Source organism: Ovis canadensis, chromosome 4 (genome assembly GCF_042477335.2).
Source record: "Ovis canadensis isolate MfBH-ARS-UI-01 breed Bighorn chromosome 4, ARS-UI_OviCan_v2, whole genome shotgun sequence".
Taxonomy (NCBI): Eukaryota; Metazoa; Chordata; class Mammalia; order Artiodactyla; family Bovidae; genus Ovis; species Ovis canadensis.
This window is the reverse complement of record NC_091248.1, coordinates 59,630,452-59,658,442: the sequence shown is the minus strand read 5'-3', so window position 1 is coordinate 59,658,442 and position 27,991 is coordinate 59,630,452. Positions and strand designations below refer to the sequence as shown.

The window sequence follows — 27,991 nt, the reverse complement described above, 5'->3', positions numbered from 1 at the left end:
TATATGACAAATCTACTCAGTGATGAAAGGCTGAATGCATCTTCTCTAACATCAAGACTAAGACAAGGATCCCCACTCTCATTACTTTTTCTCAAAGTTGTACTGAAATTCCTAGCAAGAGAAGTTAGGCAAGAAAAACGAAAGTTTTCAAATCCGAGAAGAGTAAGTAAAACAGTCTTTATTTGCAGGTGATGTGATTGTACTACGTGTAGAAAAATGAAAGATTCCACCAAAGCTGTTAGAACTAATAAACAGATTCAGCAAAGTTGCAGGATATAAAAGTAATAAACAAAAAGTAATAGCATTTATATATATTAACAATTAACTGCCTAAAAGAAAAATTAAGAAGATGATTGCCTTTATCATTGCATCAGAAAAAATAAAATATCTTTTAATAAGTTTAAGCAAGGAAGTGAAAGATCTGTATATTTAAAACTGTAAGATACTGATGAAAGAAATTGAAAAGACACAGATAAATGAAAATATATTCTGTCCTCATGGACTGGGATGATTAATATAATTATAATGTCCATACAACCCAAAGCCATCTTCAGATTCAGTGCAATCCCTATCAAAATTCCAATCTCATTTTTCACAGAAATAGAACAAGCAGTTCTAGTGGTTGTATAAAAACCACAAAAGACTTCAAGTAGGCAATCTTGAGAAGGAACAAAGCAGAAAGTATCACACTCCCTGATTTCAAACAATTTTACAAAGTTATAGTAATCAAACAGTGTGGTATTGGCATAAAAAGAACACATAGATCAATACAGAATAGAAATGAGAGCCAAGAAATAAACCAATGCATATATAATTTAATTTTTGACAAAAAAGACAAGAACATGTGGGGAAAGGACAGTCTCTTCAGTAATTGGTATTTGGGGAAAAAAGTGCTGCATTCAATATGCCAGCAAATTTGGAAAAGTCAGCAGTGGCCCCAGGAATGGAAAAGATCAGATTTCATTCTAGTGCCAAAGAAGGGTAGTGCCAAAGAAGGGTAATGCCAAAGAATGTTCAAACTACTGTACAGTTGCACTCATTTCATATCCTAGCAAGGTAATACTCAAAATCCTTCAAGCTAGACTTCAACAGTACATGAACTGTAGACTTCCAGATGTACAAGCTAGATTTAGAAAAGACAGAGGAACCAGAGATGAAATTGCCAGTACCTGTTGGATCATAGGAAAAGCAAGAGAATTCCAGAAAAACATCTACTTCTGCTTCATTGACTACACTAAAGCCGTTGACTGTGTGGATCACAGCAAATGGTGGAAATTTTTTTCAAGAGATAGGAATACCAGACCACCTTACCTGCATCCTGAGAACCCCATTTGCAGATCAAGAAACAACAGTTAGAACCAGACATGGAAAAATGGATTGGATCCAAATTGGGAAAGGAGTACTTCAAGGCTGTATATTGTCACCGTGCTTATTTAACTTATGTGCAGAGTACATCATGTAAAATGCTGGGCTGGATGAAGCTCTAAGTACAATCAGTACTGTCAGGAGAAATATCAGTAACCTCAGATATGCAAATGACACCACCCTAATGGCAGAAAATGAAGAACTAAAGAGATCTTGAAGGTGAATGAGGACAGTGAAAAAGCTGGCTTAAAACTCAACATTCAAAGAACTAAGATCATGGTATCTGATACCATCACTTCATGGCAAATAGATGGGGAAAACAATGGAAACAGTGCCAGACTTTATATTGTTCAACTCCAAAATCACTGCATATGGTGACTGCCGTCATAAAATTAAAAGACTCTTGCTCCTTCAAGATAGCTGTGACAAACCTAGACAGTGTATTACAAAGCACAGACATTACTTTGCTGACAAAGGTCTGTCTAGTCAGAGCTATGGTTTTTCCAGTATCATGTACATATGTGAGAGTTGGACCATAAAGAAGGCTGAGCACCAAATAATTGATCATTTCAAATTGTGGTGCTGGAGAAAACTCTTGAGAGTCCCTTGGACAGCAAGGAAATCAACCCTGAATATTCACTGGAAGGACTGATGCTGAAGCTGAAGCTTCAGTACATTCTCCACCTGATGCAAAGAGCAGATTCATTGGAAAAACCCTGAAGCTGGGAAAGATTGATGGCAAGAGGAGAAGGGGATTACAGAGGATGAGAAGGTTGGATGGCACCATCAACGCAATGGACATGAGTTTGAGAAAACTCCAGGAGTTGGTGAAGAACAAGGAAGCCTGGCATGGTTGAGTCCATGGAGTCACAAAGAGTTGGACACAACTGACCAACTGGACACCACCAGATGGTCAACACTAAAATCAGATTGATTATATTCTTTGCAGCCAAAAATGTAGAAGCTCTATACAGTCAGCAAAATCAAGACCAGGAGCTGACTGTGGCTGAGATCAGGAACTTCTTATTGCCAAGTTCAATTTAAATTGAAGAAAGTGGGGAAAACCACTAGATCATTCACATATGACCTTAATCAAATCCCTTATGATTATACAGTAGAAGTGAGAAATAGATTTAAGGGACTATATCTGATAGAGTGCCTGATGAACTATGGATGGAGGTTCGTGATATTGTATAGGAGACAGGGATCAAGACCATCCCCATGGAAAAGAAATGCAAAAAAGCAAAATGGCTCTCTGAGGAGGCCTTACAAATAGCTGTGAAAAGAAGAAAAGCAAAAGGCAAAGGAGAAAAGGAAAGATATAAGCATCTGAATGCAGAGTTCCAAAGAATAGCAAGATGAGATAAGAAAGCCTTCTTCAGTGATCAATGCAAAGAAATAGAGGAAAACAACAGAATGGGAAAGACTAGAGATCTCTTCAAGAAAATCAGAGATACCAAGGGAACATTTCATGCAAAGATGAGCTCAATAAAGGACAGAAATGGTCTGGACCTAACAGAAGCAGAAGATATTAAGAAGAAGTGGCAAGAATACACAGAAGAACTGTACAAAAAAACTTCACGATGAAGATAATCATGATGGTGTGATCACTCACCAAGAGCCAGACATCCTAGGCTGTGAAGTCAAGTGGGCCTTAGAAAGCATCACTACGCACAAAGCTAGTGAAGGAGATGGAATTCCAGTTGAGCTATTTCAAATCCTGAAAGATGATGATGTGAAAGTGCTACACTCAATATATCAGCAAATTTGGAAAGCTCAGCAGTGGCCACAGGACAGGAAAAGGTCAATTTTCATTCCAATCCGAAAGAAAGGCAATGCCAAAGAATGCTCAAACTACCGCACAATTGCACTCATCTCACACGCTAGTATAGTAATGCTCAAAATTCTCCAAGCCAGGCTTCAGCAATACGTGAACCATGAACTTCCAGATGTTCAAGCTGGTTTTAGAAAAGGCAGAGGAACCAGAGATCAAATTGCCAACATCCGCTGGATCATGGAAAAAGCAAGAGAGTTCCAGAAAAACATCTATTTCTGCTTTATTGACTATGCCAAAGCCTTTGACAGTGTGGATCACAATAAACTGTGGAAAATTCTTCAAGAGATGGGAATACCAGAGCACCTAACCTGCCTCTTGGGAAACCTATATGCAGGTCAGGAAGCAACAGTTAGAACTGGACATGGAACAACAGACTGGTTCCAAATAGGAAAAGGAGTACGTCAAGGCTGTATATTGTCACCCTGCTTACTTAACTTATATGCAAAGTATATCAGGAAAAACACTGGGCTGGAAGAAGCACAAGCTGGAATCAAGATTGCTGGGAGAAATATCAATAACCTCAGATATGCAGATGATACCACCCTTATGGCAGAAAGTGAAGAGGAACTAAAAAGCCTCTTGATGAAAGTAAAAGAGGAGAATGAAAAAGTTGGCTTAAAGCTCAACATTCAGAAGACTAAGATCATGGCATCTGGTCCCATCACTTCATGGGAAATAGATGGGGAAACAGTGGAAACAGTGTCAGGCTTTATTTTTCTGGGCTCCAAAATCACTGCAGATGGTGATTGCAGCCATGAAATTAAAAGACGCTTACTCCTTGGAAGGAAAGTTATGACCAACCTAGACAGCGTATTAAAAAGCAGAGACATTACTTTGTCAACAAAGGTCTGTCTAGTTAAGGCTATGGTTTTTCCTGTGGTCATGTATGGATGTGAGAGTTGGACTGTGAAGAAAGCTGAGCGCCAAAGAATTGATTCTTTTGTACTGTGGTGTGCTGGTAAAGTATGAGGGCAGGAGGAGAAGGGGATGACAGAGGATGAGATGGCTGGATGGCATCACCAACTCAATGGACATGGGTTTGGGTGGACTCCGGGAGTTGCTGATGGACAGGGAGGCCTGGCGTGCTGCGGTTCATGGGGTCGCAAAGAGTCGGATATGACTGAGCGACTAATCTGAACTGAACTGACAGAGTTTAAACTGAGTTGTGTAACTGACTAAGACTAATTGATACTTTTGAACTGTGGTGTTGGTGAAGACTCTTGAGAGTCCCTTGGACTGCAAGGAGATCCAACCAGTCCATTCTGAAGGAGATCAGCCCTGGGATTTCTTTGGAAGGAATGATGCTAAAGCTGAAACTCCAATACTTCGGCCACCTCATGCGAAGAGTTGACTCATTGGAAAAGACTCTGATGCTGGGAGGGATTGGGGCCCGAAGAAAAAGGGGACGACAGAGGATAAGATGTCTGGATGGCATCACCAACTCAATGGACATGAGTTTGAGTGAACTCTGGGAGTTGGTGATGGACAGGGAGGCCTGGCGTGCTGCAAATTATGGGGCTGCAGACGTCAGACATGACTGAGCGACTGAGCTCAACTGAACTGAAGCAATGCAGAGGAAAGAATGTTTGTCCTTTTCTTCTCCTTGAGAATTCCAGACCCCCAATCTCCACTTTGAAAACCCCAGACCCCTTTTTCCTCCTTGGGAACCCTGAACTTCTTACCAGTCTGCCTAGGAATTGTCTCTCTCAGGTACATGAAAAGATGCTCAACATCAGTAATCAAGGAAATGACAAATCAAAACCACAAGGAGATTTCACCTCACACATATTAGAGTGGCTATTATTGAATATAAGAAATAACAGGTATTGCCAAGGATTTGGAGAAAGGATATCCAATGCACTGTTTTTGGGAATGTAAACTAGTGTATCTACTATGAAAAACTATATAGAGGTTTCTCAAAAAGTTAAAAATAAATTCCATACTATCCAGCAATTTTATTTCTGGGTATATGTCTGAAAAAAAATGAAATCACTATCTTGAAAATATATTTGTACTGCCCATGTTTGTGGCAGCCTTATTTACAACAGCCCAGACATGGAAACAATGAGAGTGTCCATCAGTGTGTGAATGTATGATAAAGAAAATGTGGTAGATACAATGGAATGTTTTCAGCCATAAAAAAGGAAATTCAACTATTTGTGACAACATGGATGGACCTTGAAAAAATCCAAACTTATAGATACAGAGAACAGATTGGTGTTTGCCAAAGGTGGGGAGAAAGGGGTGGGCAAAATGGGTTGAGTTATCAAAAGGCACAACCTTTTCACTTACAAGATAAAGTTCTGGAGATATAATGAATAGCATGACTATAGTTAACAATGCTGTATTTTATATTTGAAACTTGCTAAACGAGTAGATCTTAAAAGTTCTCATCACAAGAAAAAAATTAGTAACTATGTGAGGTAATAGATGTTAAGTAAACTTATTGCAGTGATCATTTTGCAACATATATGTATATCAAATTGTGTTATACACCTAATACAGTGGTGTATGGCAATTATATCTCAATAAAACTAGAAAAAAAGTAAAAGTTGATAAGATGAACTAAGAAAAAACCATTTTTTTCTTTAATTATGCCTGAGGAAAAGGAGATTCATTTAAAAGAAGATTTAGAAATAAGAGAGATGTATTGTAGAAATGTTGAAAGAGTCTGCTAGTAACTTTCATGGGCAGTAGAAATAGAAGTTATATAATATTAACCAATATGTCCTTTTTTTTTTTTTTTTGCATATACAAGTGAATCACTGGCTCCAGTCCTGGTAGGACCACTTTTTAAAAGAGAAATTTTCTAAAGGAAGTAGTGAAAGTAGAGAGAATATAACAGAAACATGCAAGAAATGAAACTAGCTGTGAATGACAAAAGGCATGAGGAAAAAGAGGGTGATGTTTTTTGTGGTATACATGTTCCCTGGTGGCTCAGAGGATAAAGTGTCTGCCTGCAATGCAGGAGACCCGGGTTTGATCCCTGGGTTGGGAAGATCCCCTGGAGAAGGAAATGGCAACCCACTCCAGTATTCTTGCCTGTAGAATCCCATGGACAGAGGAGCCTGGCAGGCTACAGTCCACGGGGTTGCGAAGAGTCAGACACGACTGAGCGACTTCACTTTCACTTTCACTTTCAATGTTGTAATGAGAAGACTTTGGAAGCCTTTTAAAACCAGCCCCAGGTGACATGGTCAGCCTGGAGAGTAGGGAAGCTGATTTGTAAAAGAAGGATGACAGCTGCAGGATGAGTGGCCCAGGTCAGAGGGAGTGGACCAATGGCTACAAGTTCAGGACATTCAAAAAGTATATATTCATATCTCATGGGGCACCTATAAGCATGCACAACAAAAAGCAAGCTGTATATTTTATAAGAAGCAAGAGTTGCCTAAGGCTCAGGCTAAAAGTGTGTACATGCATGCTAAGTTGCTTCAGTCGTGTCCAACTCTATGTGACCCTATGGACTGTAGCCTGTCAGGTACCTCTGCCAATGGGATTCTCCAGGCAAGAATCCTGGAGTGGGTTGCCATGTCCACCTCCAGGAGATCTTCCCAACCCAGGGATAGAACCTGCGTCTCTTATGTCTCCTGTGTTACAGGCGAATTCTTTGCCACTTGCACCACCTGGGAAGCCCAAAAGAATCCTAAAAGCCTGTTCATCTCATAATACAAATTAAATACAATTCACTTCCAATAAGAAATGGAAAATAGTACAGTAGCTCTACTAACATTGAAGAAAATCAATAATAAATTCTTACATAATAATATAACAGAACTGAACAATGAGTGAAATGTATTTTAAGCTATATAAGAAGAGCTATAAAGTAGTCAAGGTACTTCTAAGTTATAAGAATCATGATAATCATTATCAGCAATAATGTGTAGTAATGGATAACATAAAACGATTTCCTAATTGATCAGTAGAAATCCCTTCAGAGCTCATGCTTGCACACACCTGATATATACATTTAGCAAGAAGTGGGCCATACATGTTTTAATGAGATCTACCTTTTCTTCTAGGGCTTCCCTGATAGCTCAGCTGGTAAAGAATCTGCCTGCAATGTGGGAGACCTGGGTTTGATCCCTGGGTGGGGAAGATCCCCTGGAGAAGGGAAAGGCTACCCACTCGAGTATTCTGGCCTAGAGAATTCCGTGGACTCTAGTCCATGGGGTCACAAAGAGCTGGACATGACTGAGCAACTTTCATTTCACTTCAACCTTTTCTTCTGCTATTTTTTGGTTAATTTTTCAAAATAGGATTTATGTGTTTGCAGACGTTAAAAGTCAAGAGTCTTTCCTACATGCTAATGTTTATTCCTTTGGACTGGAATCATAAAAATAATCATGAGGCAAAGAAGGTTGCCTGATACTAATATAAGAGATGTGTCATTTGTAAACATTCACAAAGGAGAGGTTGGGTTAGTGCCCCTCTGAAACTTCGGATAGCCTTGATCTCTTAGCTCACAAGAAAAATTTATGGCTGCTGCTGCCGCTAGGTCGCTTCAGTCGTGTCCAACTCTGTGCAACCCCATAGACGGCAGCCCACCAGGCTCCCCTGTCCCTGGGATTCTCCAGGCAAGAACACTGGAGTGTGTTGCCATTTCCTTCTCCAATGTATGAAAGTGAAAAGTGAAAGTGAAGTCACTCAGTTGTGTCCGACTCTTAGCTATCTCATGGACTACAGCTCACCAGGCTCCTCCATCCATGGGATTTTCCAGGCAAGAGTACTGGAGTAGGGTGCCATTGCCTTCTCCAAAATTTATGGCTATCTCTTTATAAAATGAATCTGCTTATAGAATAAAAATAACAGCCAAGTAAATATCTTCAGGATTTTTCTTTCATTGAACATCAGCCTATAATTTATATCGAAATTTTGTCAGTTTAAATTGTTAATCAGTAATCCTAAAGTATTCTTGGGATTATTTTTTTACAAAGACTATTAAAAAGAATAAATCAACTCAAATTTTGCTGCTGAAGAAAATCAATTGGAGTGAACTCACTCCCAAGAGCCATTTTAAATACCGTTTCACAGTAAGTGATTAGGAAGGTTAGCAGATAGATAAGGTTAATACATTGAGTGACAACCTGAAAAGTCACTATTATTTTCAACAGCTGTGAAAAAAGTATTTTCAGTGCCTAAGGAAATACCTCTATAAAATTGATAATGTAATTGAAAGTTGCTCAGTCGTGTCTGACTCTTTGCAACCCCATGGACTATACAGTCCATGAAATTCTCCAGGCTAGAATACTGAAGTGGGTAGCCTTTCCCTTCTCTAGGGGATCTTCCCAACCCAGGAACTGAACCCCACATCACAGGCAGATTCTTAACCAGATGAGCCACAAGGGAAGCAATGTAATTGAATATACTCCCAAATAGATTTATAAATGAGTTTCTAAAATAAATCCTATTTACTAGGTTTTTTCTCCATGAGGATTTCATTACATGAAATTTCTATTCATTGATGGGCTAACATATATTCAGCTGTTTATTGATTGCACTATAGGCACTATTTGTCCTATAGGTATAGTACTTGGTACTGAAGATGAAGATAGACAAGTCCTTTGTTTGTGGGGCTTATTTTCTAGAGGAAAAAAACAATAATGAACAAATTTGTGATAATATTCCAGATAGTGACAATTGCTGTGAGGATAAAGGAATGGACTGTTGGGTGGCATAAGTGGAAACTGAGACTATTTTAGGTAATGTTTAGGGAAGCCCTCTTGAGAGTGTAGAGACCTCGGAGTAATGAGAAAGAGATCCTGAAGTGAAAGTGTGCAAGCAAACCACGACAGGTAGAAAGAACGGCAGGATCAAAGGTCCCGAGGCAGGCAAGGAACTAGATTATGTTAGGGCCTCATAGAGCAATAGAGAAGTTTTGGATTTTATCCTAAGCATTGTGCATGCTATATGCTAAGTCGCTTCAGTTGTGTCCAGCTCTTTGTGACCACATGGACTGTAGGCCACCAGGCTCCTCTGTCCATGGGATTCTCCAGAGAAGAATATTGGAATGGGTTTCCATGCACTCCTCCAGGGGATCTTCCCAACCCAGGGATCAAACCTGCCTCTCTTACACCTCCTACCTTGGTGGACAGGTTCTTTATCACTGGCACCACCTGGGAAGCACCAGTGTGTTATGGGTTATGAGAATTCAGTAAGTAATTTGAAGCAAGAGGGTGATGTAATCATATTTTTAATATAATTGTAGCTTCTATGTGAGAATAGATGGTATGAAGTAATGAGAAAGCTCAGAGGCCAGTAGTGTCATCCACATGTACTTATTAGAATGTTGCTAGAAATAGTCTGACAGGCCACTTGAAAATATATATTGGAGAACAGAAGCTTAGAAATGAATGCCGAGGGAACAAATAAAATGGCCGTGTTCCCAGAATCACGTTTTGCTGATGTCCACACAGTTGACTTTTGAGTCATTTGTTTCTCCAAAGTTAGATTTTCCTAAAAATCTTCCTAAGAACTAAGCAGCTAAGTGAGATTTCAGAAGTAAGAGAACCTACCACTAAACAAGTTAACAACAGAAATCTGCATTTCATGATCTGGATTCAAGGTACCTCTGGCTTGTTGAAAAAGCAATTCAGTAGACCGAGATTGTTAATTTCTACAGACAGTGGTTCACAGAGCTCTGCAGTAGGCCCTGGGTGACCTGACCTGGCCAGCCTTTCCTGTCTCCCTGCCTTTCATTCATTCCACCCCAACCACATCGTCCTTCCTTCTCTGCTCCTTCTCTACTCCAAGCCAAGATCTTTCCTCTCCCAGCACCTTTGTATTGCCTATGCCTCTTCCTAGGAAGTTCTTTCATTGGTCTCAGTGCCAAGCCTTCAGGTTTTCCAGGGAACTGGAAAAAGTCCAAGGACTTGAAAAATGAATATTGTTTCAAAAATATGATTTTTTTAAAATGGTAAAAATAAAATTAATAAATTTAAATTAAGTATATGTAAAACACAACACATGCCAATTCTGTTAACTGCTAAATTTAAATATTAGTAAAATTTTATGCTGTTGGTAATAATTTTTTGGTCAGATTCCTGAGTATGTTGAGAAGTCACAGCCAAATGTATATTCTATACATTCGGTTCAGTTCAGTTCAGTCGCTCAGTGGTGTCTGACTCTTTGTGACCCCATGAATCGCAGCACGCCAGGCCTCCCTGTCCATCACCAACTCCCGGACTTCACCCAAACTCATGTCCTTTGAGTCGGTGATGCCATCCAGCCATCTCATCCTCTGTCGTCCCCTTCTCCTCCTACCCCCAATCCCTCCCAGCATCGGAGTCTTTTCCAATGAGTCAACTCTTTGCATGAGGTAGCCAAAGTACTGGAGCTTCAGCTTTAGCATCATTCCTTCCAAAGAACACCCAGGACTGATCTCCTTTACAATGGACTGGTTGGATCTTCTTGCAGTCCAAGGGACTCTCAAGAGTCTTCTCTAACACCACAGTTCAAAAGCATCAATTCTTCGGTGCTCAGCTTTCTTTCCAGTCCAACTCTCACATCCATCCATGACCACAGGAAAAACCATAGCCTTAACTAGACGGACCTTTGTTGGCAAAGTAATGTCTCTGCTTTTGAATATGCTATCTAGGTTGGTCATAACTTTCCTTCCAAGGAATAAGCATCTTTTAATTTCATTCTATGCATTACAAGTAGCCAAATAAAATTCAAAGGCAAAATTATAAAATCTACTTGACGATTTCTACACCATATATATATATATATATATATATATAAAATGTGGAACATGGGTGCGGAGAAGGCAATGGCAACCCACTCCAATACTCTTGCCTGGAAAATCCCATGGATGGAGGAGCCTGGTAGGCTGCAGTCCATGGGGTCGCGAAGAGTCAGATATGACTGAGCGACTTCACTTTCGCTTTTCACTTTCATGCATTGAGGAAGGAAATGGCAGCCCACTCCAGTGTTCTTGCCTGGAGAATCCCAGGGACAGGGGAGCCTGGTGGGCTGCCGTCTATGGGGTCGCACAGGTTGGATACGACTGAAGCGACTTAGCAGCAGCATGGGTGCATTTTAATATGCTTGCCATGATGTGTGATGGAGTTTCTAAAATTAGAAGTGTCAAAGTCCTATAAAAGTCTTAAAATGGCCCTGCTTCAATACTCACTAAATTAGTACACACTAGGTGACTGCATATGGTTGGAAGGATAAAGAAAAAATTTTGGAGAGTCCTCATGTATCTTTCTTTCTTGCCTCACCTCTTCCCTCCAAGCTAAACATTTTCATTCAGAGCTCTCAGGCCTAACTATATGGGGCCAGTGTGTTCCTTCCTGAAAGGACATGAGATGCAAGAGGAAATAGGAAGGAGATGACAGAGAGAACAGGAGTGTGTTGAAAAGGCCAAGCCCTAATTCTAAGTAGTGTAAATATGGACTGGCAAGTTCACTTCAACCAAAATTCGTTCTGGGGTTATTATGGATGCAATGTAAGAATAACAGGAGTAAGAGTGTCCAAGACAGCCAAAGATCTGAGATGAGTTAAAGTTATTAACAGAGGCTGGAAACAGCAAAAGCTTCTCTGATTCCTCTCCTCCCATCAGAAGAGGTGTGAAGTCTTACTGTTAGAAAGAGCTCCTGACAACTTCATGCTAAGTCACTTCACTGTGTCTAACTCTTTGCAGCCCTATGAACTGTTGCCCGCCAGGCTTCTCTGTCCGTGGGATTCTCCAGGCAAGAATATGGTAATGGGTTGCCATTTCCTTCTCCAGGGGTCTTCCTGATCCAGAGAGCAAACCCACAACTCTTACATCTCCTGCATTGGCAGGTGGGTTCTTTACCACTAGCGCCATCTGGGAAGCCCCCCTGGCAACTTTGCTACTCTCAGACCCACAGGTTCCTGGCAGGACACTGCAGGCACTACGAGAGTTCAGAGGAGCTATTTTCCCCTGAGTCCTTGGTCTCCCAGCTCTCTGACAGTCTGTCACCTTTCTGGCCATCAGTCTCTTTCTCTCCTCCTCTCTTTTGGGGGCCAAAGCCCAGGCAGTGCTTTGTGCTGACTTCCTCTCTGTCTTGTACCTGGCAGACATTTCCCTTTTCCTGCCACAGTTTACTCCAGCTGCTGAACATTTCCTAAAACTGCAGTGAGGTAGACAAAATGAAGATTGAACTGAGAAATGACAGAAATCTTTGAAAGCATAAAAATTTTTGTAAACTTTTAAAATGTCTTATGGCAGAAAGTGAAGAGGAACGAAAAAGCCTCTTGATGAAAGTGAAAGAGGAGAGTGAAAAAGTTGGCTTAAAGCTCAACATTCAAAAAATGAAGATCATGGCATCCAGTCCCTTCACTTCATGGGAAATAGATGGGGAAACAGTGGAAACTGGGTCAGACTTTATTTTAGGGGGCTCCAAAATCACTGCAGATGGTGACTGCAGCCATGAAATTAAAAGACACTTACTCCTTGGAAGAAAAGTTATGACCAACCTAGATAGCATATTCAAAAGCAGAGACATTACTTTGCCGACTAAGGTCCATCTAGTCAAGGCTATGGTTTTTCCTGTGGTCATGTATGGATGTGAGAGTTGGACCATGAAGAAGGCTGAGCGCCGAAGAATTGATGCTTTTGAACTGTGGTGTTGGAGAAGACTCTTGAGAGTCCCTTGGACTGCAAGGAGATCCAGCCAGTCCATTCTGAAGGAGACCAGCCCTGGGATTTCTTTGGAAGGACTGATGCTAAAGCTGAAGCTCCAGTACTTTGGCCACCTCATGCGAAGAGTTGACCCATTGGAAAAGACTGATGCTGGGACAGATTAGGGGCAGGAGGAGAAGGGGACGACAGAGGATGAGATGGCTGAATAGCATCAGTGACTCGATGGACGTGAATCTGAGTGAATTCCAGGAGTTGGTGATGGGCAGGAAGGCCTGGCATGCTGTGATTCATGGGGTTGCAAAGAGTGAGACACGACTGAGCGACTGAACTGAAGTGAACTGATAAACATTTTTTAATTAATTTATTTATTTTAATTGGAGGCTAATTATTTATAGTACTCTAGTGGTTTTTGCCATACATTGACATGAATCAGCCATGGATGTACATGTGTCCCCCATCCTGAACCCCCCTCTCAACTCCCTCCCCATCCCATCCCTCAGGGTTGTCCCAGTGCACCAGCTTTGTGTTCCCTGTTTCATGCATCAAATTTCTATCCATTTCATATATGGTAATATGTATGTTTCAATGCTATTCTCTCAAATCATCCCACCCTTGCCTTCTCCCACAGAGTCCAAAAGTCTGTTCTTTATATCTGTGTTTCTTTTGCTGTCTCACTTATAGGGTCATCATTACCATCTTTCCAAATTCCATATATATGCATTAATATACTGTATTGGTGTTTTTCTTTCTGACTTACTTCACTCTGTATAAACTTTTTTTAATTGGAGTATAATGGCTTTACAATGTTGTGTTAGTTTCTGCTGTACAACACCATGAATCAGCTCTATGTATACATGTATCCCCTCTCTCTGGAGCCTTCTACCACCCCCATTCCATAAAATCACAGAGCTGTGATGACTTAGAGGGATGGAAAGGGGGTGGTAGAAGTAAGCCACATATTCCTCCATTGTGTCCACAAGTTTGTTCTCTACGTCTGTGTCTCTGGTCTTGCCCTGCAGATAGGTTTATCAGTACCATTTGTCTAGATGCCATATATGTGTGTTAATACACAATATTTGTTTTTCTGTTTCTGACTTCACGCTGTATGACAGACTCTAAGTTCATCCACATCACTACAAATGACCAAATTTTAGTTTTTTGTGTGGCTGTGTAGTATTTCGTTGTATATTAATGTATGTACCACATCTTTATCCATTCATCTGTCGATGGACATTTAGGTTGCTTCCATGTCCTGGCTATTGTAAATAATGCTACAAGGAACATTGGGTGCATGTATCTTTCTGAATTATGGTTTTCTCAGGGTATATGACCAGTAGTGGGATTGCTATATCATATGGTAGTTCTATTTTTAGTTTTTTAAGGAACCTCCATACTGTTCTCCATAATGGTTATATCAATTTATATTTCTACAAACAATACAAGAGAGTTCCCTTTTTCCACACCCTCTCCAGCATAAAATTTCTGCAAACTTTAGAACTATTTTTTTTAAGTGATTGGAATTTGCTGCTGGCTTGTAGACTTGGGGAGAATTGGGCTAGTTACACAGGAGATAAAGGTGAGTGACTGAGCTGCAAATGGACCTCTGTGCTCCTAAGAAAGACATAGAGTCACTCTCTGTGGCTCCCAACAGTCACTTGTCTACCTGCCATCTCATAGTAGCACCTGTGCAGGTGTGTGCAACCTGATTAGAAAGAGAATATAGTGTTTATTGTGGTCACAACCACTGTGTATAGACATCCTGAATGTCTAACCTAGGTGACTTATTTTCCCCAGTTCTGTTTCCCACACATAAAACTATCTCATCCTTGAGAGAAAACTGCTATTAAGCACCCAATTTTTTGTTGAGATTTGTTTGCCTAGAGGCTGCTTTCTGTAGAAGCTGAATAAACAGCAGCCAAGCAGCTTGATTTAAGCATTTTATAGCTTAAAGCAAAATGCTGGTCCTGACTTGAAGAACCATGTGCAAATTTCCAAACTGAGAAAATAGAAATGAGATTGAAGAAGCTAAAGAATATAAACTATGTACTTTAAATAGGGATTGTAATGATAAGCAAAATAAAGCAGGAGCTAGGAACAAAGGTATAAAAGGAGACTGAAATACATGCTGTAAAGCACACGTATTCCAAAATATTTTCTATTGCCAATTCAAACTAACAAGATAACTAAGGATTTCACTTAGAAATCCATAAGGACTTTTAAAATAAAGTATTGAATAAACACATTAAAAATGCATTATATGTAGAAATTTTAAATTTGTTTGAAGCTGTAGATGGATTGAAGTAAGTAAAAAAAGACTGTCATAAAATACATTTGTATCTAGAAATTTCTTACATAGAGAATTACTCCAGTTGAGAAACCAGTAAAGAGAATGTAGTCAGAAAAGCAAAGGGAAAATTAATACAACAGCCTATCATATGAATACAACATGTTAAGTCCTCATGTTTTACATCTTCTTTCTCTAAACTCCTCGTTGAAGTGATCGAGGCAACATAACAGAGAAAATGCTGTACCATTTTTGGACTTTGAAAGTTGAATGAGCTTCTTGAAGAAGTAGGACGTGGGAGGAAAATGTGGGTGAGAGTGGAGTGAAGGAACATTAGATGACTCCTTGCTCCTGGCCCCGATTCTTTGAGGCTGAGGTTGGGGCTCGATATCAGAAACACAGGTGATGCCATAGAGGGTGGCTGTCAACAGAAGTATGGAAAGTCAGGTGTCTCCACACATTGAATAACACAGAATGCAAAACCTGTTAGAATCACAAGTGGAAAATTACAACCATAATTCAGCGTGTGATTTCAGTATTTTGTCTGAGTCCTTGATGGATGAAGCAAACAAAAAATAAGTGAAGACCTAGACAAAAATGTACGGGAGAAAATTAACAAGGATATTTAATAAAGAGAAAATTATACCCTACTAATAAAAAATACATGTCTCTTTCATATGTCCACTGGACATTTGCAAAGAAATGTTTGAACTAGGCTCTGAGAGAGTCTTAATAGATATCAATAAAGTATGACCCCAAAAGCAGGGATCATTAAGGTCACATATTCCAGTGCTTAAAATTTTTTAACTATTTTTTCCCTGAAAATAATACACAGCAAAAACTGGGAAGAGGGAGTTATTTGCAACATTTATACCAGACTACATATCCCAAATATGTGAAAAATTTGTACAAATAAGTAAGAAGAAGATAAATTCCAATTTTAATGATGGGCAAATTACATGAAGGTCTACTTCATGTAGTTTTTTTGTAGCCCAAAAAACTACAAATAGGTAATGAATAGTTAACATAAATATCATGTTAACTTTTCTAATAAAGAAATTTAGATTAAGAGATTTTACATAGAGTAGCTAAAATGAAAACTATTGTCAATGCTCAGTATTGATATGTATTAAGGATTTGCAGTGCCATCATTGTTAATATTTTTGGTAAATATAACTTGGTACAAAATTTTTGAAGGGCAGTTTAGCAATAAGTACTAACCTTTAAATTTTGCTTTGACCAAGCAATTCTGCTTCTAGGAATTTATCCTAAGAAAAAAATTAAACAACTATACAAAGATACAGAAGGATGCATATGGTAGAAGTACTGTTTATAACAGTGAAAAATGGAAACAACCTCCAAAGATTCCCATAATTGTAGACTGGCTTTATTCATTAAAAATGACAGTGTCTCAGTATATTTTTTCAATATGGAAAGGTGGCAATGAAATAGTTTTAGAAAGAAAAAAAAACAGGACTATTATGATTCTATACTTTTTAAAAGAAAGAAAAGTGTCTGCATATATGCGGGTATATTCCTTATGTGTAAACATAAGGAAACCTGGAAGTATTTACACTAAAATATTAGCAGTGGTCATCTCTAGGTAGAATTGTGAATTTTCAGCTTTTTTAAAAATGCTTCTATATTGTCAGGTTTTTTTCCAATAAGTGTAAAGTTTATATAATCCACTAAAATGTTATGGTTATTTCTATTTTGAGACGTAAAATTATAGAAAGTACAAACTAGTTTGTGTCACCTTTAATTCCACAGTATCAGCAAGTATTTCTGTCAGCTCTAGTAAACATTTCTTTGATGATTACAAGAGCAAAACCCTCAAAAAAGGATGATAGAAAGGTTTAAATTCATTCACATGTCCTTCTGCAGATCAATATAACTTCTGAATAGTATCAGACCAAAAAGGTTTTGTACTGGTCTTCTGTTTCTCTGAAAATGAGTTCTGCAGAGCTGTTCTTTACCATGGGTTTCTTGAAAATAACAGAATACTACTTAGATTTCTAAGAAATGTAAATACTGGTGCATTGTCTTCTCTTGTGGCCCACTGGTAGTGACACTTCTGCCACATAGTTTACTTACCAAACTATTCTGAAAGAGATGAATCAGTTGTCAAAAATGGCTCAGTCCCTAGGTGATTTGAATATTTTACATGAATTTCCTTTTAAAGAACTGTGTGACTAGAGTATTCCTCTATTTACTTCAGTTAGATGTATCTGCCTTTGATATAAAAGAGCATTTTCTTCTGGAGATGGGAACTAGGCTCTGGGGAAATGCAGAAAGGGCAGTTTCTTTAAGAGAGAATAACCTCAAAACCTTGTCTGTGTTCATTACAACATTTAAGTAACTATGGTTTGGGAAAACTTGCCTTTTCTCCCATCAAGAGCCCTCACTCATGTGCTCATTTTATTTAATATTCTTTGCATGCTTTTGATAGGTGTGACATAGTGAAAAGGACATCAAAGTAGAAATCAGCTGGCCTGGTTTCCAGCTTTTTAGTAACTGTGTGACCCTGATGGTCAGCAGCTAAGACTCTCAGTTTTCCTTCTCTATAACAGTGCTCAGGATCCCTGATGTATCTCATATGATATTGACTTAGAAGTCAAATGAAATAATTGAGCTGTTGGAAAACCACGATGTCCTGTACCAACACCAGGTGCTTCTTGAGGTGTGCAAGGCTCTGAATGCTATGGGGGATGCAGAGATGAGCAAGGGGTGACCTCTCCTTGTGGAGAGGCTTCCAGCCTGGTCAGGAAGATAAGTCCTCAGCAACCCCTGAGACTAAGCTAGGAGGGGAAGGCAAAGGACTTATACTCTGGAATATGAAGACTTAGATATGACTAAAGAGACTTGAGTTGCATTATGGTGTCATCTACTTAACAGTGTCATAACAGAGAGCCTACTAAGCCTTCTTGGGGGTGGAAATGAAAAGGCACAGGGAGGTAAGCTTGCCCTAATGGAAAGAGTTATGCCCATTCTCTCATTAAAATCTATAAGTATTAAAAGATTCAGGACTGTTTTATTGTTCCTTTATTCTTTATTTTTGAGGCAGTCTTACAAATCAACATGAATAGAGCTAAGCCTCCAATTCTTAGTGCATTCTGTCTCCAGAATGTCTCCCCAAAATGCTGATGTGGGCTTTTTTTTTTTTCTGTTTCTATGATTGCAACAGCGAAGTTCAGCTTCATTTTTGCCTTTATAAACATATCTCCACTTAGACAAGCAGCAAAGAGGAGCAGTTTTGTAAATTAAAGGATTGCAGCCTGTGAAATTCTCTCCCATAAAATTCCAGTAGTGTATGAACATCCGAATATTAAGGAGGAAAAAGTCAGACTTAATACCACTGACTTTCAGCCAGTCTTGAATAAATCATAAACAATCGAGTGAATTTATTTTATGAGTGGTCAAGATTCTGAGGTGCAGACGTCTGTGATCTTCTTCGGTTATTTTGCTTCAGTTTCAGATGGCCAGAGAGATATTATACAGGTCTTCCCAGGCAGCTTAGCAGTGGAGAGTCTGCCTGCCAATGCAGGAGATGCAGGTTTGATCTCTGGGTCAGGAAGATCCCAAAGAAGGAAGTAGCAACTCACTCCAGTATTCTTGTCTGGGAAATCCCATGGGCAAAGGAGCCCGGCAGGCGCTATAGTCCATAGGGTCACAAAGAGTCAGACATGACTTAGTGACTGAACCACCACCACCACCAGTGGTATCATGCAGTACTATGAAGTTTGGCAGGTGCATCAGAAATGCATTCAGCTCTCGTTGCAACAAGAACAACCAGAAAGGACTGGAATGGTATAAACAAAAGTGAAAAGGCTTATTTTGTCATTTGTAACAAGTCCTCCTAGGATTAAGGGCTGGAAGCAGCTTAACAAGGCCATCAGGGACCCAGGCTCTCTTCATTTTTCTACTCCACCATCTCAGCAGAGAGAGCTCCAACTGCATATCTGTTGCCGTTATTGTCATAGAATGGCCACTGCCCCATTAGGGAGAAAGCACTAGGAGCAATAGGCAGAAGGACATGCCAGCCAAATCCATTTGTTTCTCTTTAAAAGCTTGTATTAAATCTGAGCAAGTAGCTACTTCTCTGGAGGTCCATTGGTTAAGGACTCCATACTTCCAATGCAGGGGGGACAGGTTTAATCCTTGGTTGGGGAATTAAGATCCCGCATGTCATGCAGAGGAAAACAATAGGATGGTAAAGATTAGAGATCTCTTCAAGAAAATTTCATGCAAAGATGGGTTCAATAAAGGACAGAAATGGTATGGACCTAACAGAAGCAGAAGATATTAAGAGGTGGCAAGAATACACAGAACTGTACAAAAAGGATCTTCACAACCCAGTTAATCACAATGGTGTGATCACTCATCTAGAGCCAGACATCCTAGAATGTGAAGTCAAGTGGGCCTTAGGAAGCATCACTACGAACAAAGCTAGTGGAGGTGATGGAATTCCAGTTGAACTATTTCAAATCCTGAAAGATGATGCTGCGAAAGTGCTGCACTCAATATGCCAGCAAATTTGGAAAGCTCAGCAGTGGCCACAGGACTGGAAAAAGTCAGTTTTCATTCCAATCCCTTAAGAAAGGCAATGCCAAAGAATGCTCAAACTACTGCACAGTTGCACTCATCTCACACACTAGCAAATTAATGCTCAAAATTCTCCAAGCCAGGCTTCAACAATATATGAACTGTGAACTTCCAGATGTTCAAACTGGTTGTAGAAAAGGGAGAGGAACCAGAGATCAAACTGCCAACATCCACTGGATCATTGAAAAAGCGAGAGAATTCTAGAAAAACCTCTATTTCTGCTTTATTGACTATGCCAAAGCCTTTGACTGTGTGGATCACAACAAACTATGAAAAATTCTGAAAGAGATGGGAATACCAGAGCACCTGACCTGCCTCTTGAGAAACCTATATGCAGGTCAGGAAGCAACAGTTAGAACTGGACGTGAAACAACAGACTGGTTCCAAAAAGAGTACATCAAGGCTGTATATTGTCACCCTGCTTATTTAACTTATATGCAAAGTACATCATGAGAAATCCTGGGTTGGATGAAGCACAAGCTGGAATCAAGATTGCTGGGAGAAATATCAAAAACCTCAGATATACAGATGACACCACCCTTTTTGGCAGAAAGTGAGGAAGAACTAAAGAACCTGTTGATGAAAGTGAAAGAGGAGAGTAAAAAAGTTGGCTTAAAGCTCAACGTTCAGAAAACAAAGATCATGGCATCCAGTCCCATCACTTCATAGCAAATAGATGGAGAAACAGTGGAAACAGTGTCAGGCTTTATTTTGGGGGGCTCCAAAATCACTGCAGATGGCGACTACAGCATGAAATTAAAAGATGCTTACTCCTTGGAAGAAAAGTTATGATCAACCTAGACAGCATATTAAAAAGCACAGACGTTACTCTGCCAACAAAGGTCCATCTAGTCAAGCCTATGGTTTTTCCAGTAGTCATGTATGGATATGAGAGTTGGAATATAAAGAAAGCTGAGCACCGAAGAATTGACGCTTTTGAACTGTGATGTTGGAAAGACTCTTGAGAGTCCTTTGAGCTGCAAAGAGATCCAACCAGTCCATTCTAAAGGAAATCAGTCCTAAATGTTCATTGGAAGGATTGATGTTGAAGCTGAAACTCCAATACTTTGGCCACCTGATGTGAAGAGCTGACTCATTTGAAAAGACCCTGATGGTGAGAAAGATTGAAGGCAGGAGGAGAAGAGGATGACAGAGGATGAGATGGTTGGATGGCATCACCGACTCAATGGACATGAGTTTGAGTAAACTCTGGGAGTTGGTGATGTACAAGCAGGCCTGGCATGCTGCAATCGATGGGGTCTCAAAGAGTCAGACACCACTGAGCGACTGAACTGAACTGATGTCATGCAGTCCAGCCAAAAAATATAAATAAATAAAAGAGAAAAAAGCTGAGTGAGTTTATCCACCTAGCATTTTTCACTTACGTCTCGTTGGTAAGAACTCATTAGTGGACATGGGCACCCCTAGACCAGTTGCTAGAAGGTGACTGGGGAGAGGGATTCCCTAGACGGCAGCTGAATCAGCCTACCTACCCAACAACGTCTGCCCACAATTGCTGGTGGTACAGATGTTTATGCCAAATAAGAATTTTATTATCACTGTTTGCTGCTGCTAAGTCAGTTCAGTCGTGTCCGACTCTGTGCGACCCCATAAATGGCAGCCCACCAGGCTCCCCCTTCCCTGGGATTCTCCAGGCAAGAACGCTGGAGTGGTTTAACCATCCTCATTTAGCCTCTTAACTTGTCCTTTTCTATATGTTTTGTTTTCTCTCTTGGTGTCTTGGTACCTTTAAAGGCTGTTATCATCAGGGAAGCTCTCAGAGCACACACTTCTCAGGTTTGAATGCTTCATCTCTCCCACCAAGTTCATGGTTAATTTGTAACCATGCAAAAATTAGGTGCAGGCACTATTTGCAAAACCCAGCACTTCTTTCTGAATCTGTATAGAATTGCCAGGACATGAAACCATCTCAGAAGGGAGAAATTTAAAAGGAATGCTGATTGTGAAAATAATCTTAAATTATTTCAGGAATGCAGGAGTGGATAAATACTCTATATGGTTTTCATGAGAAAGTTTTAGTGCCACTGTGTGGTCTGTGGACCATTCAGCCCATGTGCTACTATGCCCTCTGTGGTTTTTAACCAGATGCCTAGGGTATATGCTGCACCTTCAAACCATTAAATGAAGGCTAGTTTTTGCCTTTGATAACCTTTCTCATAAAGGGTAGTAGAAAGAGCATATAACCCTTGAAGCTAAAAGCAACATTCATTTCTCACAGGGAAAAGTGTTTGGGGTTTTGCTTTGTCTTGTTTTTTGCCTGTTTTAAAGACTATGGAATGTATATAGATGTTTGTGCTTACTAGTATTTTTGTTCAATGCTGATTTCTTTTATTTTGTAATTTTACTAAAAATTGCATCCCACAGCTTCATATTTTCTAGATTGCATTTTGCATACCCTAACACATAGCAGCAATCATGGTTTTGTATCTCTAAGATAGGAGCATCACTTCATAGTAACTGAAAGTTAAGGATTTTTAAATTAACTATAAAAGAAAATTATTCAAAATTACAGTGTTTTCTTCTCTGTCCTAGAGTAATAGAAGGACAAAGAGATAGTGTATTGGTTGAGAAGTTTTGGAACCAGGCAAAGCTGATTTCTTATCAGGTGTCTGCCGTTTACTGTCTCCATTTCCTCATTTGTTGTTGTTGTTGTTTGGTCAGTAAGTCGTGTCTGACTCTTTGTGACCCCATGGACCTCCACTATCTCGTGCATACGTTCATGCTAAGTCACTTCAGTCATGTCCGACTCTTTGTGACTGTATGGACTATAGCCCGCCAGGCTCCTCAGTCCATGGAATCCTCCAGGCAAGAATACTGAACTGGGTTGCCATGCCCTCCTCCAGGGGATCTTCCCAACTCGGGGATCAAACCTGCAAGGATTGAACCTCCATCTCTTTATGTCTCCTGCATTGGCAGGCGGATTCTTTACCACTAGTGCCACCTGGGAAGCTCAATTGTCTCCTTAAGTGTGCTCAGATTCATGCCTATTGAATCAGTGATGCTATCTAACCATCTTATCCTTTGCCTCCCTCTTCTCCTCCTGCCTTCAATCTTTCCCAGCATCAGTGTCTTTTCCACTGAGTCTGCTCTTCGCATCAGGTGGCCAAAGTATTCGAGCTTCAGCTTCAGCATCAGTCCTTCCAGTGAATATTCAGAGTTGATTTCTTTTAGGATTGACTGTTTGGATCACCTTGCAGTCAAGGGACTCTTGAGAGTCTTCCCTAACACTCCACTTCGACACTCAGCCTTCTTTATTGACATTTCACATGACTACTGGAAAAACCATACCTTTGACTATATGGACTTTTGTCAGCAAATTGATATTTCTGCTTTTTAATATGCTATCTGGGTTTGTCATAGCTTTCCTTCCGAGGAACAAGCATCTTTTAATTTCATGGCTGTAGTCACAATCCACAGTGATTTTGGAGCCCAAGAAAATAAATTCTGTCACAGCTTCCACTTTTCCCCCCTTCTATTTGCCATGAAGTGATAGGACCAGATACCATGATCTTAATTTATTTAAATGTTGAGTTTCAAACCACCTTTTTCATTCTCCTCTTTGACTCTCATCAAGAGGCTCTTTATTTCCTTTTCATTTTCTGCCATTAAGAGTGGTATCATCTGCATATCTGAGATTGTTGTCATTTGTTAACCAGAGGCAATTGTTCCTACTTCACAGTTATTTGTAAGGATGGAACTAAGGAATATAATGTGGATATTGTGCTAAGCACAGTCTGAGAGTATAACCTAACTCATTAACTGGTGGGCGTCAATATTAATACAACAAACAAGATGAAGCACTGGATTTGGAAGCCTAGCCGTATTGAATATGACTTTCCCCTTCATTTATGAACAGTACACTAAAGCAGAGATTCAGTCTCTTACATTTCATTCCTCTATTTGTTGTCCTAGTGCAAAATTTTAATTTAAAACTTAAACAATAACTAGTCATTGTCTGGAAAAAGCTACTTGCATTTTATAACCTTGAGCCCAAAACCATGATCATCTTCCATATAGACAAAATTCCATCTTTAAGTAACATCATAAACTCTTCAAGAAGCAAGTGAGAGTAGTAACTTCTTATTTTGCTGATTTGGCAAACAGATTTAAGAAAAAAAAATACTAAATGCCTCAAAGATTTCCAGAAGTATTGCATTATCACCTTTGTCTACTCCAGCTAAGCCTTCTTACCATTGAAGATGGTATAACCTGCTTCAGAATCACAGTACCAAGTACCCTAGCAGATAAATCCCAGTGTGGTTGGCCCTGGGAATATTTACATTGAACCATATTAACTACAGTGAAGCAGGTCCTTGTTTTAATTTCCTCTGCTAGGTTATAAATTCCTTGAGAACTTTTCTCTGAAAAAGTAATTGTGCATACCTTCAAGCAGTTTATAATCACATAGTACTCAATTGTGTGCTCGTGTGTGCTCAGTGGCTAAGTTGTGCCTGACTCTTTGCAACCCTATGGATTGCAGCCTACCAGTCTCCCCTGTCCACAGGATTTTCCAGGCAAGATTACTGGAGTAGGTTACCATTTCTTCTTCCAGGGAATTTTCCGACACAGGGATGAAACCTGCGTCTCCTGCACTAGAAGGTGGATTCCTTACCACTGTGCCACCTAGGACCCAGTAAATCATGGGAATTTTACAGCCATTAAAACCACATTATAAAAAAAAAAAAAACACATTATATCATTTTCAATATTTAATAGCTGAGTACTAAAGACTGGAGAATTTTAAAACTGAAAAGTTTCAAATTGTCCCATTTCCTACCACCAAACACAGCCACTGCAAACATTCTGGTAAATTTCCATTATGCATCATTTTGCAAATTTTTTTAAAACTTATTTTAGTCACATGTACAATAATTTGATTATATTACCTTCATAAATATTTGAAATATGGACAGTCTGTCAAGTGACTATACCAGTTTACTTAAGCATTCCAGTTTCCCTATAGTTTGACATTAAACTATTTGCCAGTTATTTCCTTGGGATAGAGTCCATGAAACAAGTCAAAGGTTTCATACATTTGAGCAGTACATGAGAACATACCCATTTTCAAATATATTTGACCACTCTAGGTATCAACTGAAAAAAAAATATTGCTTCTTTGGTAGGCAGATTATTTCAAATTGCCTTTTTTAAATTAATTGAAATCCATTCTAGAACTTGGCAAGGTTTAAATAAGTAAAATTATTTTGGCATATGGTATGAAATGAAGAGCTTAATTTTTCCCTAATATATTGCTGTTTTTAATTTTCTGATTTCCACTTCTGTCTTTCAGTTTTACAGGAGATTCTAAACTTGCCTCAAGTATGCGCTATGTGGAAACACAATCAATGCAGATAGGAGCATCTTACATGATTCAGTTCAGTTTGGTGATGGGCTGTGGCCAAAAATATACCCCACACATGGACAATCAGGTGAAACTAGAGTATTCAACCAACCATGGCCTCACCTGGCACCTCGTCCAAGAGGTAAGTCTATTTTCTCTAAAACTTGTGATAGGTAGACTTCACCTTTTTACATAGGGAGCAGAGAATTCAAATTCTAAAAGTTTAGGTTTGGTTGAAAAGGAACAATATTATCTGTAACAGAATTGACATAAACTCAGAAATGGATTACAAGGATGCCATATTTTGCACTATCAGATACTAAAGGGCAATTGAAAATCCTGAAAATATGGTAATAGATATACTAGGATGGTGTTTTCAAAATTATTTTCTCTAGCTCTTTCTCTGTTAAAGTCTCTTTCTTCTTTCCCTGTAGCATGTCTTCATCTGTTCTTTTCTGTCTCTTCACCTGCAAGTAGACCATACTAAGAATATATCTCCAGCCTTAAAAACAAAAAAGAAATACTTAATTCCAGGTTCTTGAAATAAAACGTACTTCTTTCTATATACATACTGGTGATTCATACATTCAGTATGATATTTAGGCATATACTACTGATATGCCTAAATATCATACTGAATAGGCTGATGTTACCGGCTGGTGCTAGTGGTGAAGAGCCCACCTGCCAATGCAGGAGACATAAGAAATATGGGTTCAATACCTGAGTCAGGAAGTTCCCCTGGAGAAGGGCATGGCAACCCACTCCAGTATTTTTCCCCAGTAAATCCCTTGAACAGAGGAGCCTGAAGGGCTACAGTCCATAGGGTCTCAAAGAGTTGGGCATGACTGAAGCGACAGTATGCACCAAATAACAGTGTGACACTAACAGGTCAAAAAAGGAACCCTAATCCACTTTCTGTTTTTCCATGTGGCTATTAGAAGACATTTCATTGCCTTGTGGCATCTCATTTATTTCCCAAATATTTTAGCTTCACAGAAGGAAAATTTATGGATTGTATCCATATTGCAGATGGTTAAGATTATAACATTAGATTTCTCTAAGGTCTTTTTCACTTGTTTTGAGTGAGTAAACATATTGCTCTGAGGAAATAAAAGCTGAGTTAAATTTTTGCCTGATTCTCTTTTAGGAATGCCTTCCAAGTATGCCGAGTTGTCAGGAATTTACATCAGCAAGTATTTACCATGCCAGTGAGTTCACACAGTGGAGAAGAGTCATAGTGCTTCTTCCCCAGAAAACTTGGTGAGAGATGACATCTTCAGATATGACTGTCACTTTAACTTTTACGTCTCTTCTAGCATGACGAATATGAAGAAAAGTTAAGCACAAGATGGCAGTATGCATTCCTTTTTTTTAATTTTAGAATCAAAAGATCTTTTTGTACTGGGGATATTTGAAAAATAGAGCTAATGAAAATTTGGTTTCCAAAGTGTCCTAGCTTTTCCTCATCTCTCTTTTTGCCTCAACTTTCCATTTTATGGGAAAACTCATTGAGCCAGTTTCTTTGGGTTTGACATATAAAGGAGAATGATACAGAAATCTAAAAACTCCTATGTCAAAAGTTTGGATTGCAAATCTGTTTTCTTCCTGCAAAGGCCTACTTTTAAAAGCTTAACATGTCCTTTTTTCTCTAATTCTCTTACAGTAATAATAAAGATCACCCCAGGCAGAAGCCACAGTAACTAGGGAGAAAGTTTAACATTTGATAATATGAAAGAGAAAAGCACATTTTCCCCAAATATTGCATTGTTTCCTGTTACACTGATCACTCCGAGGCCCGTTTGAGGAATAGACTGTAGGATAAAGAGTGAAGACAGGAAGACCAGTTCAGGGGGTGTGGGGTGGTCCAAGCATTAAATGTTTAGGTGGCTTGGAGTATGACTGTAACAGACATGGCAAGAGCCATCATTTGTGAACTTTATTTTAATGAAGTCAGACTTGTTGGTGGACCAGATGGGAGCTGGGGTAGAATGGGAAGAATCAAAAACAGTATCTAAATTCTGGGCCTGGGAAAATTGTCAAATGGTAGTACCACTGTCTAGGAAGGAAGCGGCTGGAGGAGTGGATTTAGGACAGTGGATTAAGTCATATGCTTCTTATGGTTTGTGCTATGAATTTTGAGATACTTGTCTATTCAAATAAAAAAGCCAATTGGACTTAGGAATCTGGAGCTTAAAAGGGGGGTTGGGCTTAAAAGTTAAAAACTATGAGTACTATTTAAACCCTGGAACAAGCTCACCCAAGAAAGAACCTTTGACCGGAAATTAGAATACCTTAGTTCTCAGTATATCTCTGTTAATGACTGACTTCATGCTTTAGCCATTCACAGCCTCTTCAAATGTAATTCCTTACATGTATGATCAAGAGGTTGAAATAGATGATCTTAAAGATCCCTAGCACTTCTTGAGTTCTGTGATTTGTGTAGCAGAAAGGGCATAAAAGAGACAAAAAATTATATTTTTCTGTGGTATCTGCTTTCCTAGACCCCTTTTTTAAAGAAAATTACTAACTAAACCCTTCTTGGACTATTTTATAGGAGAGTTAGGCTCTACACAAAAACAACTGGCTAGATAACCACCTAAAATTATTATTATACCTCCTTTAGTTGAACATTGAATTACTGTATTATAGAAGAATGCCTCCTTGATTATTTTTAAAGATTTATCATTATGTCAGTTTGAACAAAATGCTTGAACTTTAATTTCCACATATTTTTTATATCCAACTGTGAACTATTTCCTGGATACTCAATTATGCTTTGTATAACAAGTTGTTGCTTTCTCTAACATCCTACTCTTTTATATCTACTGCTGGGAATATAATCAAGATTTATATTTAATTTCAATGATATTCCAAGCATGTCTATCAAGATTATAACAAAAACATTATATCAAACAATTGAAATATCAG

At 39.2% G+C, this 27,991-nt stretch overlaps 1 protein-coding gene across 1 annotated transcript in view; it reads left to right on the top strand.

The window, feature by feature from the left end:
- Positions 1–27,991, top strand: part of RELN (reelin) — a 538,096-nt gene that overhangs the window by 376,769 nt on the left and 133,336 nt on the right. The window contains exons 21-22 of the mRNA XM_069587839.1: positions 25,013–25,205; positions 26,211–26,323. Of these exons, the coding sequence (XP_069443940.1) occupies positions 25,013–25,205; positions 26,211–26,323 (306 nt within the window). The remainder of the gene's footprint in view (positions 1–25,012; positions 25,206–26,210; positions 26,324–27,991) is intronic.